The sequence below is a fragment of the Cotesia glomerata genome, linkage group LG6, assembly GCF_020080835.1.
Source record: "Cotesia glomerata isolate CgM1 linkage group LG6, MPM_Cglom_v2.3, whole genome shotgun sequence".
In the NCBI taxonomy this organism is placed as follows: domain Eukaryota; kingdom Metazoa; phylum Arthropoda; class Insecta; order Hymenoptera; family Braconidae; genus Cotesia; species Cotesia glomerata.
In genome coordinates, this window is record NC_058163.1 from 12,567,386 (window position 1) to 12,591,605 (window position 24,220).

A 24,220-nucleotide genomic window follows, 5' to 3' on the forward strand; every position below is an offset into this window, starting at 1 on the left:
ATAATATATGATTAGGAATAGATCAGGGTGAGGTTACAATTGCAGTTTTTTTGGATTTAACGAAAGCATTTGATTCAGTTGATCACTCTTTATTGTTATCAAAGTTGGTCAGACTGGGGTTTTCGTTAAAATTAGTAGAGTGGTTTCATTCCTACCTATTTGGACGAGTCCAGTTGGTGGTCATTAATGACAAAAGATCAAATTGGATTAGTATTAAGTCTGGAGTACCTCAAGGCAGCGTTCTGGGCCCCTTGCTTTTTTCCATTTTCATAAATGATCTTCCAAAATGTCTACGTTGTTGTTCATATTTATTATATGTAGATGACATGGTTATTTATTTGCGTTGTAAGCTAGCTGATGTAAATAAATATGTTTCTTACATGAATGAAGATATTAAGTGTGTTTCAGACTGGTGCCAAGCGTATAGGCTGCGTTTAAATGTATTAAAGACTAAGGCAATGATATTTGGCAGTGCGGTAAATGTGTGCATTGTTAATTCGAGCATAGAAAATTTAAGATTATATTTAGATAAAAGATTGATAGATTTTGTTACAAGCTACAAGTATTTGGGCGTAGTCTTTGATTGTACTCTTACTTGGTATAAGCATATTGCTAGTATTAAGAAGTGAGCGGCAGGAGCATTGTACAGAATACGAATGAATGATGGACAACTCAGTATGGCGTTAAAGAGAAAACTTATTACTGGTATGGTTTTGCCAATTTATGATTATTGTGCTTGTGTATTAACGAATTTGAGCTTGAAAGATCGCTGTTGGTATCGCTGAACAATTGTGTGCGTTTCGTTTTACGAATACGCCGAGTGGAGCATATAACGAAGCATCGGCAGGCGCTTGGATGGCTAAAGCCACCAAACCGAAGATTACCACTAATAGCTAGTAAGTTTTATAAGGCGATTTGTTTAATACGTCTAAGTCTTTTCGGTGACCAGTTATTACACAAAACTAGTGCTTCAGGTCGTAGGGAATTAGGTAAAACAAATTCACTGCAGGTGCCTTTTGCGCGTACAGCAACTTATTATAAATCTTTCATTGTTACTGATTGTAATTTTTAGAATAATCTACCAGTTGTTATTACATCAGCTAAGACTCTAGGTAACTTCCGTCATAAATGTTATTTGTATTTGTTAGAGTTAGAAAAGAGTCAGTATGATTTAAGCACTTGATTGTAAACCTGATTTTGATTTTGAATGCGAAGAAAATGTCTGTGATTACTTGCTACTTTTGCACTAATATTACTTTGTTTATAGTTTTATTATTATTGTTATTCTTATATCAGTTTCTTACTACCTATGTATTTTCAACAATTTTGTAATTATTTGGATTTGTGGTCAAAAGGAGAATCATCTCCATGATCAGTAAATAAATAAATAAATAAATAAATAAATAAATAAATAAGTTATCTTAACAAAATTTTTTTCTGCGTGACGAGACACTCGGAATTGAATTATTATTATATTATTCAACTGCGATTTCACTTGAGAAATTAAGATGAATTTCTTATAATTTCAGAAGGCATTCATGCAAAGCAGATCAGTTTCATTAGTGGATATGTACATTGACAATGCAGAACCTAGTGAAAACGTTGGACAAATTCACTTCAGCTTAGAATATGATTATCAAAATACTACTTTGGTTCTACGGATTATACAGGTGCTGATTATTTTTTTTGATAGATCCGAATAGTACTGAAGTATTGTATTGTATATTGATTCAAAACTTGACTTGCTTTTTCTATGTAGGGTAAAGATCTTCCCGCCAAAGATTTATCTGGTACATCCGATCCCTACGTCAAAGTAACTTTACTACCTGACAAAAAACACAGACTTGAAACTAAGATCAAGCGAAGAACTTTGAATCCTCGATGGAATGAAACTCTATATTTTGAAGGTACGCAAAAAACGAATAACATTATACAATTTAGTTCCGTAAAGTAAATATCATTCCTTATTGAATAATATTTATAATTTACTGAAAAAAAAAAAAAAAAAAAAAAAGGAAAAAAATATTAATCAGATCAAAAATTCTTTACTCAAGAATTTAATGAACTGAAACATTGAATTTAGTGAACGCTACAAGAATGAAGTGCTGAGTTATGCTTTACACTGCAAAACTAAGTATGTTAATTTAAAACACATAAATGTATTATTTTCTTGTAGTCACTTTTACGACGTTTCCCGGTGTGTTATTTTTTAACACAGTATATGTGTGTTATTTTGAAACATGTAGGTGTGTTACTTCAAAACACTAGAATGTATTAGTTTAATGCACATAGCTGTGTTACTTTAATATATATATCCGAACAAAAACAGTTTCACTGTAAAAAACTGCGCCAAGTCCTCGTTCATAAGACTTCGAAAAAAAAAGTAATCGTTTTTTACAAAAAAATATGATATCAAAAAAACTCCAAGTACTGTTTATAGCTTTATAACAAATATGTAAAAAAGTTAATAGCAAGTTTAAAACTTGATGAAAATCTTTTTTAACGTACTTGGCGTGCGTTATTGAGTACCCCAAATTTTAAGAACTTAAGACATTAACGTTTTCTATATGTTTGTGCACATGAAATTAAATATCGCTCACGAAAAAATTTGTGGTACTCAATGACGTACGCCAAGTACGTTAAAAAAAATTTTCATTAAGTTTTAAACTTGCTACTAACTTTTTTTCATATTTTTAATAAAGTTATAAACAGTACTTGGAGTTTTTTTGATTTCATATTTTTTTGTAAAAAACGATTATTTTTTTTCGAAGTCTTATGAACGTGGACTTGGCGCGGTTTTTTACAGTGAAACTGTTTTTGTTCGGATTTCACATTTTTTTGTCAAGTGTCAATGTTATTCAAATGAGTCTTATGAACGTGGACACATCCTTAAATTATTATTATAAATATATTTTTTACGAAAAATAATAATTTTAATCCTGTATAGAAAAATCTGGCCCTTAATGACCGAAACAGATAATCCCATGGTTACGTCTGGCATTCTAAAACTTGGCGCCTAAAGTTTACTTATCCAGTTATTACAGTGTATGTAAAATTTTTCGCGTCGCACTCTAGTGTGTAGAAATAGAAGATGTTAAAACTCAATTTTAGACTGGAGTTTCCGGTCTACCTATGAAATTACTGCACATAAGCATTTTTTATAGTCTATGAATGTCAGATTTTGCACCGAAAAAAGTTCTAAAACTAAAAATTTACGTTGCTATAGTTTGTGCTGCTTAAATTTATTAATTAAAAATAGAGTTCATTTAAAAGTATGTAAAAAGTAAATGATTAACAGTTTATTAAGATGTAGTCTATTATTAAAAAACATAACTTTTGATATAATTATTATAATAAATATATAAAATTTTCTAACCCTAAAATCAGGCTCTGCTTACGGTATAGTACTCGGTAGGCTGGCGTTTGAACGGTACTTGGCGCCAGACTTCTACCGAGTCTGTAGATATATATATATATATATATATATATATATATATATATATATATATATATATATATATGTCGGAGAATAAAGTACAGTGGAGTATTTTCTGACGAAGTGATGAGAATAATCTTTAGGATATTGCTATTTTTAGTAATTTTTAGAAATGTCCTGTTACTTTAAATGTTACTTTAATATTTTGTGAAATAAGGTTTAACTAAATTGTTTTATTGTGGTAGGCTTAGGCCTAGGTAGGCACATGGTTGTCAACGTAGTCGGGATCCCGGGACGATAGGAGTATCATGAAATTAATAAGTAAAAGAGAAATGTGCAGCAGGCAGATTATTTGAGAATAGTTTTGGAAAAGACAGTCTTGCTTTGGAATTGAGATTGAACGGACGTCCTGGTGATCGCGATTTCGTTATTTCTTAAGTCTCGGTCTATTACAAGATATTTTTAATATTGTTTGCATTCTAAATTTAATTAACCTTGTACCAGTTTATCTACTAATTCTTAGTAATTGATCTTGTTGTTGTAACGGGGTGGTTAGCCCTGTCCAATTGGTCACCCCTTTCCTCTTTGAAAAGGGCGCCACTGGGATTTTATACTCGGTGTCCCAGAAACCGGGGAGCATGAGAAGGAAAGATCGGGTCGTGAGAAGTTGAGAAAGGCTGTAAAAGTAATGCTGAGAAACAATTATTAACAATTAACAATTCAATTATTTATTCAATATAAACAATTTAATTCTAACAAAATTTATTAAAATATTGCCCTTAAAATTAACCTATCAATCACTAAATTGTGAGAACCTCTCACCTACGCAGGCACTTGCCAAAACTTACAACTAAATATCATTAAATTCTTTTAAACATAGATCATTACGCATCTATCTTCTTAATTTCTTAACTCAATTTTAGACCATTACGCATCTATCTTCTTAATTTCTCAACTCACTTTTAGACCATTACGCATCTATCTTCTTAATTTCTTAACTCAATTTTAGACCATTACGCATCTATCTTTAATTTCCTAATTTAATCATAGACCATTACGCATCTAGATTCTTAATTTCTTAAACCCTCGTCCAACTGACGGAATAACAAACAACATATTTTACCCAATAAAAACTTCTTAATTATTCAATTATCTGAACTAATTTCACATAAACAACCTCGTCTACCTGACGGAATACCATATAATACCATAATTACCTAACTTCCATATAAAATCGTCCACCGACGCTAACTTCATTCTATAGAGTTCTCTACTTTATTCATAGATCTTAATTACCAATAAAACTGAATCTCAAAACTTTGCATTTTCCAAAATTACCAAAATTACGCCTAACAATTACTTAACACAAAATTCCGACCTTCGATTTTAATTCATTAAATTCATTAATACATCTTCTTAACTAAATTCATTTCCAACTTACTTAACCAAATTTTCTACTAAAGTTATCAATCAATTTATTCTACTAAACCCACTGATTTATTTCATTTCTTGATCTCCACTAAATAATCTTTAACAAAGTTCACTACATAATTTTCTTAACAAGTTCGGTAATCATTTTCTAAATTCACTAAATTTCTCAATAAATACATTCGCTAAATTAACTAAATTAATTAAATTTAGCCCACCGGCCTAAATTTAATTTAACACAATTTCTTAAATCCAACTCTGAAATTCTAAAACGTCTCAACAAAATTTACAACCGTAGAACATTATAGAATGACCTTCACTAACTTAATTACGCATTTTCATTTCTTATTCAAACTTTGTCTTGAAAATTCTTAACTAAAATTAATTTATTATAGCCAACAGGCCTATAATAAATTACTAATAAATTCTCTGCCAATAAATTAACAATTAATCAATTAAATTTAATTTTCAATATAAAAGTTCAGCGACAAAACTAACTACTTGACCTTGACAATAAAAACTAAAGTACGAATTCGCTAATATAAAAATGACCGCTTGAGAAATTAAATTGAATTATTTCAGCCTCTTAATTAAACAATAATCAAATCTGGTCTACAATAATCGAAAATACCTGGAGACTCAATTATTGTTTTATTCAACGACGACTGATACTCCGATCCAACTTGGCGGGCTTAGCTGCTTGGCGTCTTGTCGTCTTGAACCAGGGTGCGGCAGGGTTGTCCAATTCCAAAAATGCCCCGATAACTTCCGCTGCAGTTGCTCTTTATTCTCGACGTCCAAATTTGCACTCTATTGACTTAAACTGATCTCAACAAGGTCACTGATTCACAAGGGTAAAAGGCCACTGGCTTCCAGAAGGGAAAAAGCCTCGATGTCCCTCCTGTCGGCTCTTTTATAACCCTCCAACTCCGGCTCTCAAACTTTCCTATTGTTATGCCCCGCTTTATTTTACGGGGACTGTAGTGGGGACTTTCGATTAGCACGCCCGGTGACAAGTCAAAACTACTTGTCAAAAATCGAAAGCTAAGGGAAAGTCCTGACCTACCGTGCGTTAATTAAGTGGTCAATAATGACCCCGGGAAGTTCGATTTTCCCTGTTACATTGTAATTGGAAATATTAATTAATTGTAATGATAAAAATGAGTAAATCACAAAATGCTGAATTTCCAACAAACGTTCTTGCCTCTCCGACATATATATAAATATTAGGGTGTTTCAAAAAAAAAAAAAAAAAAATTTTTTTTTTAATGGTGTTGAAAAGTTGAAAGTACATTTAAAAACAAAAATTTTGGCGCCTATTAGAGCCCTCAATATTAATATTAAGGTTTGCCTCAATTAATTTGTTATTTTTCTATTTAAATAACACGAGAAAATTTTTTTTTTTACGTTTCAATTTTAATTTCTTCGGAATGGCTTGTTTACGCAATATCCCAGAGAGAGGTCTTATAGGAAATTTTACGCTCTACAAAAAACGTTTAAAGGTCAAAGTTCCTCAGATCAACCGTTTCAAAGATATTTGCAATCAAAAATAACACCAATCAAAAATTTCAAATATTTTCCAATAAAATTGCAAAAAAAAATCATACTTTATATTGATATTGTTTTTTTTTTGTAAAATCAATTGAATTCTGTTAATCTGAGATTTTAATTTTTTTTTTTTTGCTTATTTACTCCATACGTAACTCACAAAAAGTACAAATACGTAAATCTAAAGGTTACAAATATCAAATAAATGATTTTTGGGTCTCTTTTATAACAAATTAATTTTATATTTCATAAAGTTTATAAATTTTTGTAAGATGAAAATGTAAAGTTCCTGATCACACTAACTAAACAAACACTCATCATTGTATTTTATTAAAAATGTTAAAAAAATTATAAATATATTAAATCAATTCAATCAACTATAAAATTTGATTAATTTTTTTTCATTTAAAAAATATTGAATGAGCTTTATTCAGCCCCGTCGATAAAAGTAGTATATTCGTTTGATTTGAGTAATGTAGTTAGTAAGCTCTGTGTTGGTAAGCTTGGTCGTTCAGTACCAATTTCTCTTTGTTGCTCTGCTTTCAATGCTTTGTTATATCTTCTCGTCATTGTCTTTCTTTATTGATACTGATTGTTATTTAAATTCGTTATATTATTAATTTAATTTGCTTATAATTAAAATATATAAGTTATAAATTTTATGATCACAATGGTGAAAACAGTGTACTTGATTGGTAATGTATTAAGTGAATTTGATGGAAAAAATTACCTTCATTGAAAGAGGTTATGTCACTTTCATTTTATTATCTCAAAACGAAAAATTTTTCAGTGAAAGAAAGCATATCAACCACTGTCGACAAAGTTTTCGAAATTTGGTGTATGGCACAAATCTCGACAAGAGAGAAAAGATCTGCTTTTTTAAAACTAACCTCAAATCACAATCGATGGAGAAATTTACAAAATAACTGTAAGAGAAAAAAGTCAAAATCTCAAAAAAAAAAAAAATGAATCCCTTATTCGGGACGAATTAAATAAACTATTTGATATAACTCATGCTGATGTGCTAAATTTACTGGATAAAGAAAAAAGATTATTTTATTTGGGACAAAAATCTTCCAGTCGACGTGGTTTTATTTCATATAATTCTCAACCAATTCCAGAAGATGTTGAAGGTATAGATGTTGATGTAAGCGATGAAAATAATAACTACAGTAATAGTGATAACAATAATGAAGAGAACATTGATATCAATTATAATAACAATAATGATAGTGGTACATTTGATGTCAGAGAGTTCGGTAATGACAATGTTGACTATTCTTGTACAGTTGAGACTGATAATGTTGTTAATCATGAAATATCAAGTCAAACATCTAAGTTATCCCAGAAATCTTTGGAAAGTAATACTTCTCGTATAATCTCTGATTATGAAGATGAAATTCCAAAACAACAAGTTCCTAAAATTGATCTAAGGATACCAGAACTTGCTGCGGCTTTGGATAGAACTAATGTGAGTAGTAGGTCGGCGACTTACATTTTTGCTACTTTATTATCTAGCCTAAATATTGATTGTGCAAGCGTAAACTTCAGTCATTTGACTATTCACCGAGCACGGGAAAAATTTCGCAAAGAAGCGACGTTAAATCTGAAAACTAATTTGGAAACTGATAATTATGTGCTACATTTTGATGGAAAACTGTTGTCAGAAATTACAGGTATAGAACAAGTTGACCGGTTTCCTATTATTTTATCATCATCAGGTAAATTTCAACTGTTAGGAGTCCCCAAACTAGAATCTGGAACTGGACAAAATCAAGCTTCAGCTATTATTACAACAGTAAAACAATGGAATATTAATACTGATAACATCAAAGCATTGTGTTCTGATACTACAGCGTCAAATACGGGTAAATTACTTATTAATTATTAATATATAAAGCGTTTGGTTATAGTAATGTTAAATGCTAAATTCTTATTTTATTTTTACAGGAATCAGAAATGGTGCGTGTGTATTAGTAGAAAAGGCTCTGAATCAACAACTGTTATACTTGCCATGTCGACACCATATTTTTGAAATTGTTCTTCGAAGTGCATTTGAAATATACTGGCCTGCTTCATCTGGCCCAAACGTTCCAATTTATCAGAGATTTAAAAAGAAGTGGGATGAAATTGATCAATCAAACTTTACGGCTGGTATTTATGACCAAGAAATTTCGGAAGTTATAACACCAATCAAAGATGAAATTTTGAAATTCGTTAATAATCAAATAGAAGTAAAATTTTTTAATCCAGCGCTAAAGAATTATCAACTGATGTTAAAGTAAAACATGAAAATTTATGAAGTTCCGTATAATCATCCATTTTACACTTAATAATTAACCCCGTTGTAAATAAAAATATTGGAAATCAATTTCACATGATTATTACACTCTTAATCATCATTAACGATTATAATTGCATTTGTAAAATATTTTGTAACTTTTACTTCAAATCAGTTGATAATATTTATATAAATAATTAATGTTCTTTACTTTGAGGTTGCAATGTAATTAATTTTATTTTGAGTTTGAACTTTTTTTGTAGATGGATCATTGTCGTGACAATTACCGTGAACTCTTGCAATTATCATCGATATTTTTGAGTGCTACTACCACAAATATTACATTTAAGCGTCCTGGAGCCGTCCATCATGCAAGGTGGATGGCTAAAGCAATATATAGTTTAAAAATTTTTGTATTTAGAAATGAATTTCATCTTACTAAATCAGAAATAGCTGGATTACGAGAACGTAGTTTATTTATCATTATATTCTATTTAAAAGCTTGGTATACTGCACCGTGCGCTATAGCAGCACCTAATAATGATTGAACTTTAATTAAAGAATTAATTTCATATAAAAAATTTAATAATACTATTTCACGGGCATACTCAGAAAAATTAGCCGATCACTTGTGGTATTTAAATAACGAGTTGTCTGTTTTATCTCTCTTTGACGAAACTGTTTCAGTTGAAACAAAAAAAAGAATAGTTCATGCTTTAAAAATCTGTGAAACCAATGAAACTACAACGAGTCGTTTTATAATCGATAAGAAAAATTTAGAGTCATTATTAAATAAAGATCTTAGTCAATTTGTATCTATAAGATCGATAAATCTGTTTAAATCGTTTGATTTGTCGTATGATTTCATTGATGAGGATGTAACTTTGTGGCCTCAGAATCTAAATTACAAAAGAAACTTTGAGTATTTTGAGAAACTTCAAGTTGTAAATGATGTAGCAGAACGCGGTGTGGCGTTGATAGAGCAGTATAATCGATGCTTAACGAAAAATGAAGAACAGCTTCAGTATTTATTGCAAGTAGTGACAGAGCACAGAAAACGATATCCTAATTGCAATAAAAATAATTTTATAAAACTGTAATATTTTCAAGTTAGAAAAAATTTTGAATGAATTGTTGTTAAATATTGTTTTTTGTTATAAAGAATTGATTGTATAATAGAATTTATTAGTATTTGGTAATTTTAACCTTTATATTTATGTATTTGTACTTTTTGTGACTTACGTATGGAGTAAATAAGCAAAAAAAAAAAATTTTAATCTCAAATTAACAGAATTCAATTGGTTTTACAAAAAAAAACAATATCAATATAAAGTATGATTTTTTTTTTGCAATTTTATTGGAAAATATTTGAAATTTTTGATTGGTGTTATTTTTGATTGCAAATATCTTTGAAACGGTTGATCTGAAGAACTTTGACCTTTTGATGTTTTTTGTAGAGCGTGAAATTTCCTATAAGACCTCTTTCTGGGATATTGCGTAAACAAGCCATTCCGAAGTAATTAAAATTCAAAAATAAAAAAAAAGTTTTCTCGTGTTATTTAAATAGAAAAATTACAAATGAATTGAGGCAAACCTTAATATTAATATTAAGGGCTCTAATAGGCGCCAAAATTTTTGTTTTTAAATGTACTTTCAACTTTTCAACACCATTAAAAAAAAAAAATTTTTTTTTTTTTTCGAAACACCCTAATATATATACTAGACGACCCGGTGAACTTCGTATCATCTACATATATTTGTGAAAAGTATAGTCAAAACTTGATACAAAATTTTTATTTACATTAAATGCAACATATTTATACACTTAATTAATTTTAAAGCTTTCCGATGGACTACATTTTTTATCTTTTCTTGCAGTGCGTAAATATATAAAGATGGTGGTTTCCCGACTCACGAACAGTCGTCAGGTCGTCTTCTCCTTGGTATTTTGAAACAATAACAATAAAAAATTTCTTGCGCACTGACAATCTGATGATAGATTTCATTCATTGGCTTGAAATTAATTTATTTCTTTTAACAACTAACTGACACTTTTTTTTATTTCTGAAAACAAAACAGACCAAAAAGATCGGACCTCACTTCACAGCTAGGAACGGACCCAAAGAGATCGGACCTCATTACTCAGCTCAGAACATTGTGTATTGGAAAACTAAATTGTCGTTTTTAGTATTTTCTGTTGTTTATTATTTATGTTTTTCACCGTTTAAACTTCCCTGAACTTCCAAAATTTCCTGTTTCTCTTGAGATTTTATCAAATTTTATATTTGTAGGAACTGATATTTGAAGAATATGAATTTTTTGACAATTAATACCCCCGCACTCTTATGTGAGGGAGGAATTTCATAAGATCCTATTCGAGATGATTTCTACATTATAAATAAAAGATTCTTACAAAACTTCGAGTCTATAGAAACTATTGTTTGGAAATGATAGTTTTTCATTGCTGACGTCCCCGCAATCCTTTTTGGGGTTAGAATTTGATAAAATCCATTCTTAGCTGAACTTAAAACTATACACGAAGATTTCTACCAAATTTAGAGTCTGTAGAAAGTTACAGTTTGGAGATAGAAATTTAACATTCTAACACCCACCCCCGCAATCTTTATTAGGGTGGGTTGCTGTAAAATCCGTTCTTAAAACATTTCCGCACCACATATGGAAGACTCCAACTAAATTTGCCGTCTGTGGGATCTATAATTTGAAAATTAAAAATTTTCATTGTTAATATCTGCCCCGCAACCCCCTGTGGAGTGAGCTATCGTGAAATTCGTCCATAGATTATTTCTATATCCCTTACAGAAGATTCCTACCAAATTTGGGGTCTATAGGATCCATAGTTTAAAAACGGGAATTATTCATTGTTAACGCCCCCGCAATTACGTTTGGGGGAGGATTTTTTGAAAATTATTATGACATACAAACCTTCTCCTGAAAATTCTGAAGACAACAAAAAAAAAATTAGCCCAATCGGTCCAGCCGTTCTCAAGTGATGCGTGGACATACATGCGGCATTTTATTTTTATTTAGATAGATATATATATATACTAGCTGACCCGGTGAACTTCGTATCACCTACAATATATTTTATTACACCTTTTGATCAGCGATAATAAATCTTTGAACTCTAGTCTACTTCGATAAAGAATAAATACTGGCTGCATGAAGTGCGGTTAGAATTTTGTCAAGTTATTAAATGAAACTCGCTTCTCATTATCGCCTGAAAATCAAGATTCCAAAAAATGAACACTGAATTTATGAAATTTTTTTTTGTTCATATATACAGAAGATTTTGAGTTATAGCCAGACTAACGCACAGCAATTCATTTTTATATATATAGAAGAAGAAGATAGTATAACTCTGCAGTGTACTTGTACGTATCTTCCTACATATTGAACAATTTTGGTACTCTCTTGCAACCTTGAGGCTCAAGCGTAACAATAGCGATTCCGATACAAAATTAACAATTTTTTATTTTTTTAGCTGAACTTTCGGGTTTTCCAAAATTTTTTATGTTTCTAAACCATCCCTGAACTATAGCAATGAACTATAACATAACAAAAAAAAAATTTTGAAAATCGGTCCAGCCGTTTTTGAGTTTTAGCGAGACTAATGCACAGCAATTTATTTTTCTATATATATATATATATATATATATATATATATATATATATATATATATATATATATATATATATATACAGGGTGTCCTAGAAGTCGCGCACCCCATTGTTGGGATCGAAAGAGAAAAATATTCTCAGACGAAAAGTCCTGAGCCATTTTTCAATCAGACGCATAGATAATTAATTATTAATTAATGAAAGTGACCAATCAGGAGCGCGCGACAGAAGAATAAAAAGTAAGTGAAAAAGCAGTAAGAGACGCGAGAGTGAGATGCCAGAGCTACTGCCGGCTTCTCGAGCAGTAGACCGAGAGTGGGGACGGAGCGACCGCGGACGGCGGACGTACGTGATGCTAGGTGGATGTGTGAGATCGTGTACTAGTGTGAGTGTATCGGTAACAATGCACGCATGAATGTGAGTTAGGATATTTATATTTTTTTTATTACTGGCACAAGATTTGACGAATTCAAAGGGAGAAACAGAAGATTTTACTAAATTAAATCGGCTATGACAAAATTTTGATTTTGAATTGAAATAATTGAAGTAATTTTGAATGAAAAGCTCAGTAGCAGGGCTCAGGCAGAGGCACAGGGCAGAAGTTACTGGATTTTTTTATTTATGAGAAGAAATTGGAGTAATTTTTGATTAAAAAATTAGTAGAAAGGCACTTGGCGGCGGTGACTGAATTTTTTTTTAATTTGAAGTAGTTAAACGAATTTTTAATTAAAAAATAAGTATGGCGGGTCGATTAGAAGCACTAGGCGGCAATGGCAGAATTTGTATTATTATTTAAGATAATGACAGTAATTTTCAGACAAAAAATAAGTAGCGAGGGTCAGTTGGAGGCACTGGGCGACTATGATTGAATTTTTATTTTTGTTTAAATTAATTAAAATAATTTTAAAATAAAAAATAAGTAGCGATGGTCAGTCAGGGGCTTCAGGCGGCTATGACTGAGTTTTTGATTTTTATTTGTAATAATTGAAGCAATTTTGAATCAAAAAATTACTAGCGAGGATTAGTTAGAGGTACTAGGCGGCCATAAATGAATTTTCATTTTTATTTAGAATAATTTAAGTAATTTTCAATAAAAAAAATCAGTAGCGAGGGTTAGTTAGAAAAACTGGGCCACTACAAATAAAATTTTTTTTTTATTTAGATTGATTAAATTAAATTAAATAAAAAAATTGGTGATCAGGGTTAGTTACAGGCACTGGGCGGCTATGGATAAAATTGTATTTTTATTCAAAATAATTAAAGTAATTTAAAAATAAAAAATAAGTAACAACGTTCAGTCAAAGGCACTGGGTAGTCATGAATAAATTTTTATTATCATTTAGAACGATTAAAGTAATTTTTAATTAAAAAATCAGTGGTGATAGTAAGTTAGAAGCAATGAGCGGCCTTGAATGATTTTTTATTTTTATTTAAATGAATTAAAATAATTTCTAAATAAAAAATAAGGAGTGACGGTCAGTTAGGGGCTTTCGGTGACTATGACTGAGTTTTTAATTTTCATTTGGAATAATTGAGACAATTTTAAACTAAAAAATGAGTAGCGAAGATCAGTTAGAGGTACTGGGCGGCCATGAATGAATTTTTATTTTTATTTGGAATAATTTAAGGAATTTTGAATAAAAAAAGGCCATTCGGCAGCCGAAATGGAAGTAGATTTTTCAAATAAAGAAAATTGATTTTTAATAAAATAATATAATAACACTATTAATGTATAACTTAATTTATGAATTAAAAACAAAATTCAATAATAATTTTAAAACTATTTAGAACAAATTTTGGAAAAAAAATTAACTTTTGAAGAAAAAGTTTCTTAAAGAATTGCAAAGATTATAAAATTTGAATTATAAATGACCAAATTTTAAATAACTGCTTAGGAACAACAATTTGCAAATCAATCAGATGTTTGAAACCGGATAAAATTTTAATTGAAGAAAACAATATATAGAACTAATTTGTGACATATTTACTGACGAATTACCTGAAAACATTACACAAAAGACTAATCATTATCGTAATTATTGAATTTACATCATGATTAAGCTATGATGCAGACAATAATTCTAAAACGGCTGCAACAGTAAAACTGTTTCATTAAACGAATTCTAAAAGGAGTAATATTGAGGCTATTACCACTTCTGAGTAGTGGAAATTAAAGCTTATTAAAAGAGCTTTATGATGCATTTTACTGAATTTTGATATCTTGTCTCGATCAGTAATTATATCAAGTTGAAGTAGTAAAAATCTGTTTTATCAGGTAAGTACATAAACACACTAAATTTTTCATTCCGCCTTTAGATATTTTTCTGCTTCTTTTGCCTCCGGGCATTTTCTCTGTTACAGATTTATTGCACGCTAAAAATTGCAATCTACAGGCTGAATAAATAATCTCATCGATTGCTTCTGTAGATTGCTCATAAAATACAATTGAAAGACTTAAATTCTCCAAGGAGGTTATGTTCAATATTAGTGCGGTAGTGTTTTATTAGCTCAGTTACCATCACTTTGATGCTAGCATCAATTTGAAGCATCAAGTTACCATCAATTTGATACTAGCTCTTATGGTAATCTAGCATCATCTTGTTATCATCTATTACAATAGTAACGAACATCATTTTGTGTGGGTTTATCTACAACCGCGAACTCTGATTTGAGTTTAAAAACAATATTTTCTCTTTCTCTTTTACGTGGTATGCCTCTAGGCCTTGACATTTGTTCTCGGTGTAGACAACCTGTGAAGTCTGCTGTGATCTGTGATAAATGCGGTCAACACTACCATCCTAGTTGTGCTAAAGATTATATTAAAAACAAATCATTATCGCATTGTTGTAGAAGTAAATTGAACCATCTTCTACTATCTTTGGACTCTGCTACTTCAGGGTCAAGAAGTCGAGTAAACTCATTGCGATCAACTAAAACTAGTACATCGTCCACTTTGAGCTTCAGATCGGCTTGCTCCTCGACGTCTCCTCGATGCCTACTGCATCAAATTCCGAGAACACTTTAAAATCTCATCGGTCTCCTATAACGCCAAATCTTCCTTTGACTCCTGGTCACGACTCAGTGTTCTCGTCACCCTCAACTTCGTCTGCAATGTCGCTCTTACCTTTTGGCTGGTCAGAAAAATCCTTGGATGACAAAATGACGGCTCTGATGGAACAACTTTTGACATCCGAACAATCTATGAAGAAGAAGTTTGAAGAATTAAATACTCAATTTGAGGAATTGAAAATTGAACAGTCCAATACTGCCGAAAAGCTAAATAAAATTACAATGAATGTACAGGGAAATGCTGATGCCATCTCTAAGATTGATAGAGAATTCACTGAACTTAAAACTCAGGTGGCAGCTGACAAACAATCAATTTATAATAAGCTATCTGATCTTAGAAAGTCTAATCCTGAGGCATGCTCCAGTTCATCTACCATCTTATCAGCGACTCAAAACACAGCTAAGTTAGTTATTTCAGGCATCCCAGACCCTGTCGTTGATAAATTGTCTCCATCTGGTATTTCAACTGCTGTACTTAACTATTTAAGTCTACCTAATTTAGCAAGTGATGTCCTGGCCACTAGAAAATTTGAGAGCAAGACGAAGCGAAATACAATCAATCCTGGAAATCAACAAACACCTACTACGCACTCGTTTCTTGTTTCACTGAAATCGTCCCAAGTAAGAGACTTCATAGTAGACACCAAGCGCAAAACGAGGCATCTTTTAGTTAAAGATATTTTCTCGGAGGTTATTGACAACAACTACAGAGGGAGTATCTACATTAATGAATTTCTACATCCAGAAACTTACAAACTGCTATTGAGGACCAAGGAAAAGGCCAAAGCGTTGGAGTTCAAGTATGTCTGGGCTCGAAGTGGTCAGATTTTTGCAAAAAAAGATGATAATTCAGATAAACTTAGTATTAATTCTGTTAATGATCTTTCTAAACTAGAATGACGCCAAAACACCTCAATAAAAAACATCTTCAAGCAAAATATCTTCACCCTTAAATGTATTAAGCTTAAATATAAAATTGTCTTGTGGGTCATTTTTTAAACTTAGCTCAATTTTTTAAACTTAGTGCATGAAACTCATCCTGATATAATCATTTTAACAGAAACCTGGTTAAAACCAACACTCGACAATCACATTTTCTCACTAAATGGATACACAGTTGTTCGTAGAGACCGAACTTTAAGACATGCTGACAATAAACGCTATATCAGAGGTGGTGGAGTAGCTTGTTTAATAAATAATTCTCTTAAAAGTTAAATTATTGCACATTTCAACGTCTGACCATTTAAACCAGCCTGAATTTCTGATAGTCGATGTAACTCTACAAACTGGTTCTCACCTCTTGCTATCATGTATTTATAGACGACCTAAAAGGAATGTTTCTTACTGAGTTTTTCGATATATACTCTAAGCTTGCGCCTAGCTTCAATAATATCATCATAGCAGGGGACTTGAACTGCAACCTTCTTGAGAGCTCTTATATTACAAATCACTTGAGAGAGTTCATAATTGAGTCCTCTGTATACTGCGTGCCTTATGGCCCTACATTCCATAAAAGTGGCTGTGATTCTTGGCTCGACGTCATCTTGATTGACAGTACAAGTATGTTAGTCTTTTTACAAAATCTGACTCCCCCGTTCGTTGATGGCTATGATTATTTGCTATGTCAATATAAAGTAGAGCAACCGCAACAGATGAGTAAGAAAGTGACTTTCAGAAACTTAAAAAAGCTGTGATCATAATTCACTGTCAGATTGTTTGTTCAACTCTCTAAAGATTGATAATGTTATATTGGAAAACTCAGACCCAAATGAACTTTTATCGATCTTTAAATCAAATATTAACTTTCTTCTCTGGACCTACATGCACCAATCCTCACAAAGAACAATCTCTCGATGCAGTAATCCTTGGTTCACTAAAGAACTAAAAATAAATGCAAGAACGTGATGAACTTTACAAACGAGCTCAAAAAGAAACCGTGATCCAACCTTACTTTCGCTGTATAAAATCCAACGCAAACTTCTTAAGACTGAATTAGCCCGAACGCGAGAATCGTACTTGAAGACTACTCTATCCAACTTGCCTCAGGGGTTCTTCTGTTTTGAGTAAACTTAAACATCTAGGACTCACCAAATCAAATACTTCGTCACCCCTAAATTTCTTTGATGCACTGGAATTAAATGAGTACTATGCAAGTATAGTCAGGAAGCATCCAGCTGCAAATATTAAGTTCTTAGATAGTTTACCAACCATTTTTCAACGCCAAGTGGACTGTTCATTTCAGTGGCAGAAGATTGACATCGTTGATGTCACAAAGGCTCTTGTACTAACTCTGTCGAAATCTAAAGGAAATAGCCCGGATGGTTTAGATTTGCGGTGGCTAAAGATCATCCTCAGATATCACTGTTTCTTACAGCCCTTTTCAACAGATCTCTTGACACTGGCATCTTCCTGAGATTTGGAAAACGATTTATATTATACCAATGAACAAGATAGCCTTACCCAGATCACCATCTGATACAAGACCAATTGCAAACCTGTCTCACTTAGCGAAAGTTTTTGAGAGAATAGTTGCAAACCAGCTGGTAACTTACTTAGAAGATAATCTTTTGCTTGATAGGTTTCAATCGGGATTTCGGAAGCATCGTAGTACGCAATCAGCATTGCTAAAACTTACTGACGACGTCAGAGCAGCAATGGACAAAAATCAACTTACCATTCTAGTGCTATTTGATCTGACAAAGTGAGTAAAGCCTGATTTGTGAGTAAAGCCTTTGACTACGTGGATCCCAAAGTTATTTTAATCTCTTTGCATGAGTTGGGATTCTCATCAGAAGTAATAAGTTGGTTCTTCTCCTATCTATCAAACCGTTCTCAATCCATTCTAAATGAGCATGGAATTCCAATTGAGTTACTAAAAACCTCGTCGGGTGTTCCTCAAGGCTCTGTACTTGGGCCAATATTGTTTTTAATTGTCATCAACTCTGTGGCCAGGTGGATAATCTTTTGCAAATATGGTCTATTTGCTGACGACATGTACATCTACCATCATTGTCTTGCTTACCAGCTTCATGACGCAGTTCAGCAAGTTACTGCTGACTCACAAGCTGTTACAGACTGGGCTCGGTCTCACGGCTTAATGATTAACTTGACTAAGACTACAGCGATGATCTTGAGATCAAATGGCAAATTGAAACAACTTCAGTCCCTGGAGGTCCCTCCTATTCTAGTTGATAATACAGTAATCCCCTACGTAAATTCTACAAAGTGTTTGGGACTTATTATTGATCAAAACTTATCCTGGAATAGCCACATTTTACAGACAACCAGAAAAGTAAATTTCGCACTCCATAGTCTCAAGGTCCGGAAAAACATCTATTCTACTGAGATAAGAAAGCTCCTAGTTACTGCTACCATCCTACCACTCATTGATTACTGCTCTATTGTGCTCATTGACTCTACTGCTGAAAATGATCTAAAACTTCAGCGAGCAGTAAATTCTTCCATCAGATTTATTTTCAATATCAAAAAAGGTGAGCATATTAGTCCTCACCGCAAAGAGCTAGGGTGGCTTACAATCAAATATCGTAGATTGTATTATGCGATTTGCTACTTATACAAATTACTCGAGAATGGAAAACCGGAGTACTTGCGCGATTTATTCGTTGAGGAAGCTGATGTTCGACGTTCAAATCGATTGGCTGCAAAAAAGCACACCTTCTTCAATCTACCTCTTTTTACTACAAGCTACTTGGAGAAATCTTTTTTGGTAACTGTAATAAAGCTTTGGGAAGAACTGCCACGCAAAATTGTAAATTCGAGTAGCTTACAAGTCTTCAAAAAAGAATTATTTAATTATTTATTAAATCTTGATAATTATTCGTTATTTTCAATACTTATTACTTATTAATTAGCATTTTATAGCAGCTCATAGGAAAGCTGAATCACCGACGTTTGATAGAGAAACATAGCAAGATGTTCGTATAGTTGAAATAAACGTTGATTCGAATAATATTCACTCAAATGTTAGTGTTAGTTACAGCAGACATCAAAACAATACAGATGATCAACAAATTCTAATAAATAACAAATTTAAATTAATTCATTGAAAATCAAAAATTAAAGTAAGGATGAAGAAATTGCTATTCGTAAAATTATTATGCTGAGTTATCATCTGATCTGATGACATTAAAATCCTATATTTTAAAATTATTGTTATTATACTTTAAGTTCCAAGTTTAATATGATTTTCTTATTACCTTGTTTATATATTTATATATAAATAAGTTGAATTAATTATTGTGCAATATTATATTATATTATATTATGTACTCACAGAAATTGCTTTCTTGTAAAAACTGTATTTACTATGTAATTAAAATTGCCATTTGGCCTGTGCCTTGGCATTAAATAAACAAAAATCTAAATCTAAATCTAAAAACATCAATTTTTACGATTTGCAAAATTTCAAAATCCTGTCATTTCCAAATTACTCGCCCGATTAAGCTCATCTTCGAACTTAACCTAGTCTTGATCGATAGATAAAGCATGTTGAGTTTGAGAAGAATCGGTTATAAATTGAAAACGCTATCGTGCTGACAAGTCGCGTTATATCGTATATATATAAATACATACATACATAAACTTTTGAACTATATACATTTTCTGACTCAGCTCGACAAACTGAGTCAGAAAACGACTAAATTTTTTCAAAGTTGCGCCATGAGGACGGCTGCAATAGTTAGATTTTTATAAAATCTACTAAAAATCGGTAACGATGATTAGTTAGAAAAACTGGGCGGCCATGAATAAATTTTTATTTTCATTTAGAACGATTAAAGTAATTTTCAATTACAAATCAATAGTAATAGTAAGTTAAAGGCACTAAGCAGCCATGAATGAATTTTTACTTTTATTTAAATGAATTAAAATAGTTTTTAAATAAAAAATAAGGAGTGACGGTCAGTCAGGGTCTCCAGGCGGCTATGACTGAGTTTTTGATTTTAATTTGGGATCATTGAGGCAATTTTGAATTAAAAAATAACTAGTGAGGATAAGTTAGGTACTGGGCGGCCATGAATGAATTTTTATTTTTATTTAGAATAATTTAAGGAGTTTTGAATAAGAAAAAAGGCCATTCGGCATCCGAAATGGAAGTAGGTTTCGTATTGAAATATAAAAAATAAATAAAAACGAATTGCATAATAAGATAAATGCTAAGGTATTCAACTCAAAAAAAATTTTCACTTTTTGTAAATGAGTCGTCTTTATCTTCCGATATTCTGACTACTTAGCGAACTCTATTGAGTTCTGATTGCATAAGCATGTTTGTTGTAGTCTTACTTACTTTTTAATCTTGTTTTATACTTGCTTAGTTTAAATAAGATATCTTAAGAGTTGTAGACGCTATCGGTTAAATTAAATTAATTGTAATTATAATAACAATAATATATTGATGAATGTATCCCTGATTAAAAAAAAGTATTCAAAACAATTGCCAATGTTAATTCTCCATAAGAGGAAGGATGGAAAAGTATTAAAATTATTTAGAAGTATTGAAAAAAATTCAAATTTCGTTATTTTCAATACTTATTACTTATTAATTAGCATTTTATAGCAGCTCATAGGAAAGCTGAATCACCGACGTTTAATAGAGAAACATGGCAAGATGTTCGTATAGTTGAAATAAACGTTGATTCGAATAATATTCACTCAAATGTTAGTGTTAGTTACAGCAGACATCAAAACAATACAGATGATCAACAAAAGAATTCTAATGTTTCTAACTTAGAGGTTGATTCTACTCTAATTATAGATGATAATTTTAATAATCAAGAAATAACTAAGAATGTTGTTGACTCTATTACACAAAGGGCGCAACTAATTGCAAATCAAATTTATTGTTGCAAATCTTTAAGCGAAATTATCAATGTTATACAAGATAAGCAGAATGTTATTTCAGAAATTTATGATAATATAATAAATAAATTTGAAATTCATTCGAAAAATGTTGATCAAAAAATCTGGCCTAGGAAAAAAAGGATAATTCAGAAAAGATTTCCAGACATTATTTTAAATAATTTTTTTCTTGATAACGTCAAAGATGATGGAAATTGTTTATTTCGATCATTTGCTGAAATTATTTTAAATGACGAAGAGAGATTTTATGAAATTAAAATTTTTGTCATTCATCAAGTAACAATGAATTTAAGTTTTTACGAAAAAATATGTACAGTAGGAGAGATTGAAGTGAGAACTGGTAATGAAGAAAATGATGTGTTGGAAATTTAAGTCTTACCAAATTCTAAAAAAGGTAAAAGAAATATTTGATGAAATAAAAATTTTTGACAGTAAAAAAACTGTTTAAATTATAATGTTGATAATTGAATTGAAAATTATAAACTTAAAAGGAATAATTAATTGAAAAAAAAAAAAAAAGAAAAAAAAAATAATTGAAAGAATAGAAAAAAAAATAGAAAAGATATGAAAATAAGGGACGGGTGAGGTGGAGCAAAATCATTTTTTTTTTTTTTTTTGATAGATAGTTTAACCCTTCGTTGGTCGCGCTTCACTGCCCGCCTTCATTGGTCGCGTGGTTAGGGAATCGCCGCAATGTTAATTTTCTTACAGTGTTGCCAAGTATACTTTTAAGTAAGCGCGGTAAAATTTGAGTTGGTATGAAATTGCTTTTTTTATTTATTAAAAATTTCTACATGTCAATTTTTTGACTCAATTTATTTATTAAAAGAATTCTTAAAATTATCAAATATCTGCTAAATCAATTTTAATTAAATTATTTAATATTTAATTGTAATGTAGTATCGTGACTTTAATTTTAATCATAAACGTTATATTCAAATATTTTATCAGAGAAAAAAATACGTACCGGTTTAATGCTTTGATGAGTAAAGTATTAAATACTTTTGTAGTCACAGTAGTAATATTATTATTCTTGTGATCCAATCCACGTAATGATATTTATTTATTTATATTTATATTTATATTTATATTTATTTATTTATATTTTTATTTTTATATTAAAATTACTTACAATAACATTGCACAAATAAATTAAATAAATAACTTTATGGGACATGCGCATAACAACTATAACAGCTGATGACGGCCATATTGTTTTTATTTATTCAAGTTTCATATAATTGGCAATGCTGCAAATAAAATTTCATGGTCGGGTTTGGTCGCGCTTACGGGGAATCGCCGCGATTCCATGTTCTTACGACATTTATTATTTAATATCTAATTAATAAAAATACCGACAACTTTAAAAACTGTTTAGGTGCATGCTAAATGAATTGAAGAAGGAATAGCTAAATTTTTTAAGGCTGGAAAAAATTATTTTTTTTTTTTATAACGAATTGAAAAAAAAAAGCGGGGAATCGCTCATAGCGCGACCAACGAAGGGTTAATAAGATGTCGAATTGACCATAGTTAATTTTTAACCTTTAAAATGCATATAGACCCAGTAAACACGTTTACGTCAATGTGACGTCAAAATGACATTGGGATATGTCAGGATTTACGTAAGATACAAGTCACGAATGAGTCATATGTGACTCATTATTTCACACTTCTTGATGTAAGATTCTGACGTAAAAATATGACGTGGTCATGACGTCAGTATTATGTCTCAATGACATTTATGACGTCAATATGACATACCTGTGATGTCTATATCATGATAATGATGTCATTATGACGTAAAAGTGATGTAAGTGATGTAAGAATTGTACCTCAGAAAAAATATTTAAAAAAAAATTTCTCAAAATTAAAAAGATGGCAATTTTGGAATTAATTATAGTGTTGTGGACTTATTACAGTTTGAAACACTAGTTATATGTTGATACTTGATGAAAAAATCCTGAAATATGTTGGGCTCGAACTTGGGTCCTCACGTGTCGGAGTCTGGAACGCTGCTCACTTGTCCAAGTAACGGTTCATGTCACGAAGTAAATAACTTACGTGATAAGCCTTACATGACGAAAAATGCTTATTTTATAATTTTTTCTGAGATTAAATGGATTTTAAGAGCTGGAATTGTATAAAATTCAAGTCTAATAATTTATACAGTTTCATAAAATTTCATTAAACTCATGAAATTTTATAAAGTTCTATAAAACTTTATAAAAACTCTTATAAAAGGCTCTCTAGTGAAACTTGTGGTAATTAATAGACAATTTATAAATTTTCATAAGAATTGATTGAATCTTACACTTTCAAAAATTTTCGTCTAAAAGCGGATACAGAGAACTTTCACAAAGTGAAATTTTTTCAGAGTAAACGATGTATCCGTGTCATTTGAATATTTTTTAATACTTATGGATTTTTCAAGACTCGAATTTTTTTTTTATTTAATTTTTTCCGAAAATTTAGTATTTTTCATTTGGATTTTTCTTCTTCAAAATTTCAATTTACAAAATTTAGATTTTTTTTTTTTAATTTCAACTTTTATAAGTATACCATTTTTTTAATCTATATTTCTTCTTAATTTCAATTTTTTTTGAAATTTGAATTTCTTTAATTTAACATACTAACAACATTATGAAACTTAATGTACACAGTAAAAAAATTTTGCGTCATTGTGTCAAAAAATTTTGTGTTAAAAATTTTTATGTTAAATATTTAGCGGTGTTTGGTGTTGATTTAACACAATAAATGTTAAATTTACACTTAAAAAAGTTAAATATTTAACACAAAAATTTTTAACACTAAAGTTTTTGACGCAATGACGCAAAATTTTTTACTGTGTAAAATATTATTAGTCTCGTCAATAACAATCATGGAACTGTTTGAATTACTTCAAATACAATGTTTCATAAGTAGCAGCACTAATGTCAGAAAAT

General features: G+C 30.7%; 1 protein-coding gene and 2 long non-coding RNA genes across 5 annotated transcripts in view; all 3 read left to right on the forward strand.

The window, feature by feature from the left end:
• The window catches only part of LOC123266848 (synaptotagmin-7-like), a 286,342-nt gene that overhangs the window by 204,454 nt on the left and 57,668 nt on the right, over positions 1-24,220 (forward strand). For all 3 annotated transcript variants that reach the window (XM_044731296.1, XM_044731298.1, XM_044731297.1), the window contains 2 exons: positions 1,530-1,670; positions 1,760-1,907. In XM_044731296.1, the coding sequence (XP_044587231.1) occupies positions 1,530-1,670; positions 1,760-1,907 (289 nt within the window). The remainder of the gene's footprint in view (positions 1-1,529; positions 1,671-1,759; positions 1,908-24,220) is intronic.
• Positions 5,464-22,976, forward strand: LOC123266853. The gene is made up of 3 exons (XR_006509876.1): positions 5,464-5,474; positions 12,705-12,709; positions 22,838-22,976. It is a non-coding gene; the product is annotated as an uncharacterized LOC123266853 (long non-coding RNA).
• On the forward strand, positions 10,420-10,883 carry LOC123266858. The gene is made up of 2 exons (XR_006509882.1): positions 10,420-10,636; positions 10,773-10,883. It is a non-coding gene; the product is annotated as an uncharacterized LOC123266858 (long non-coding RNA).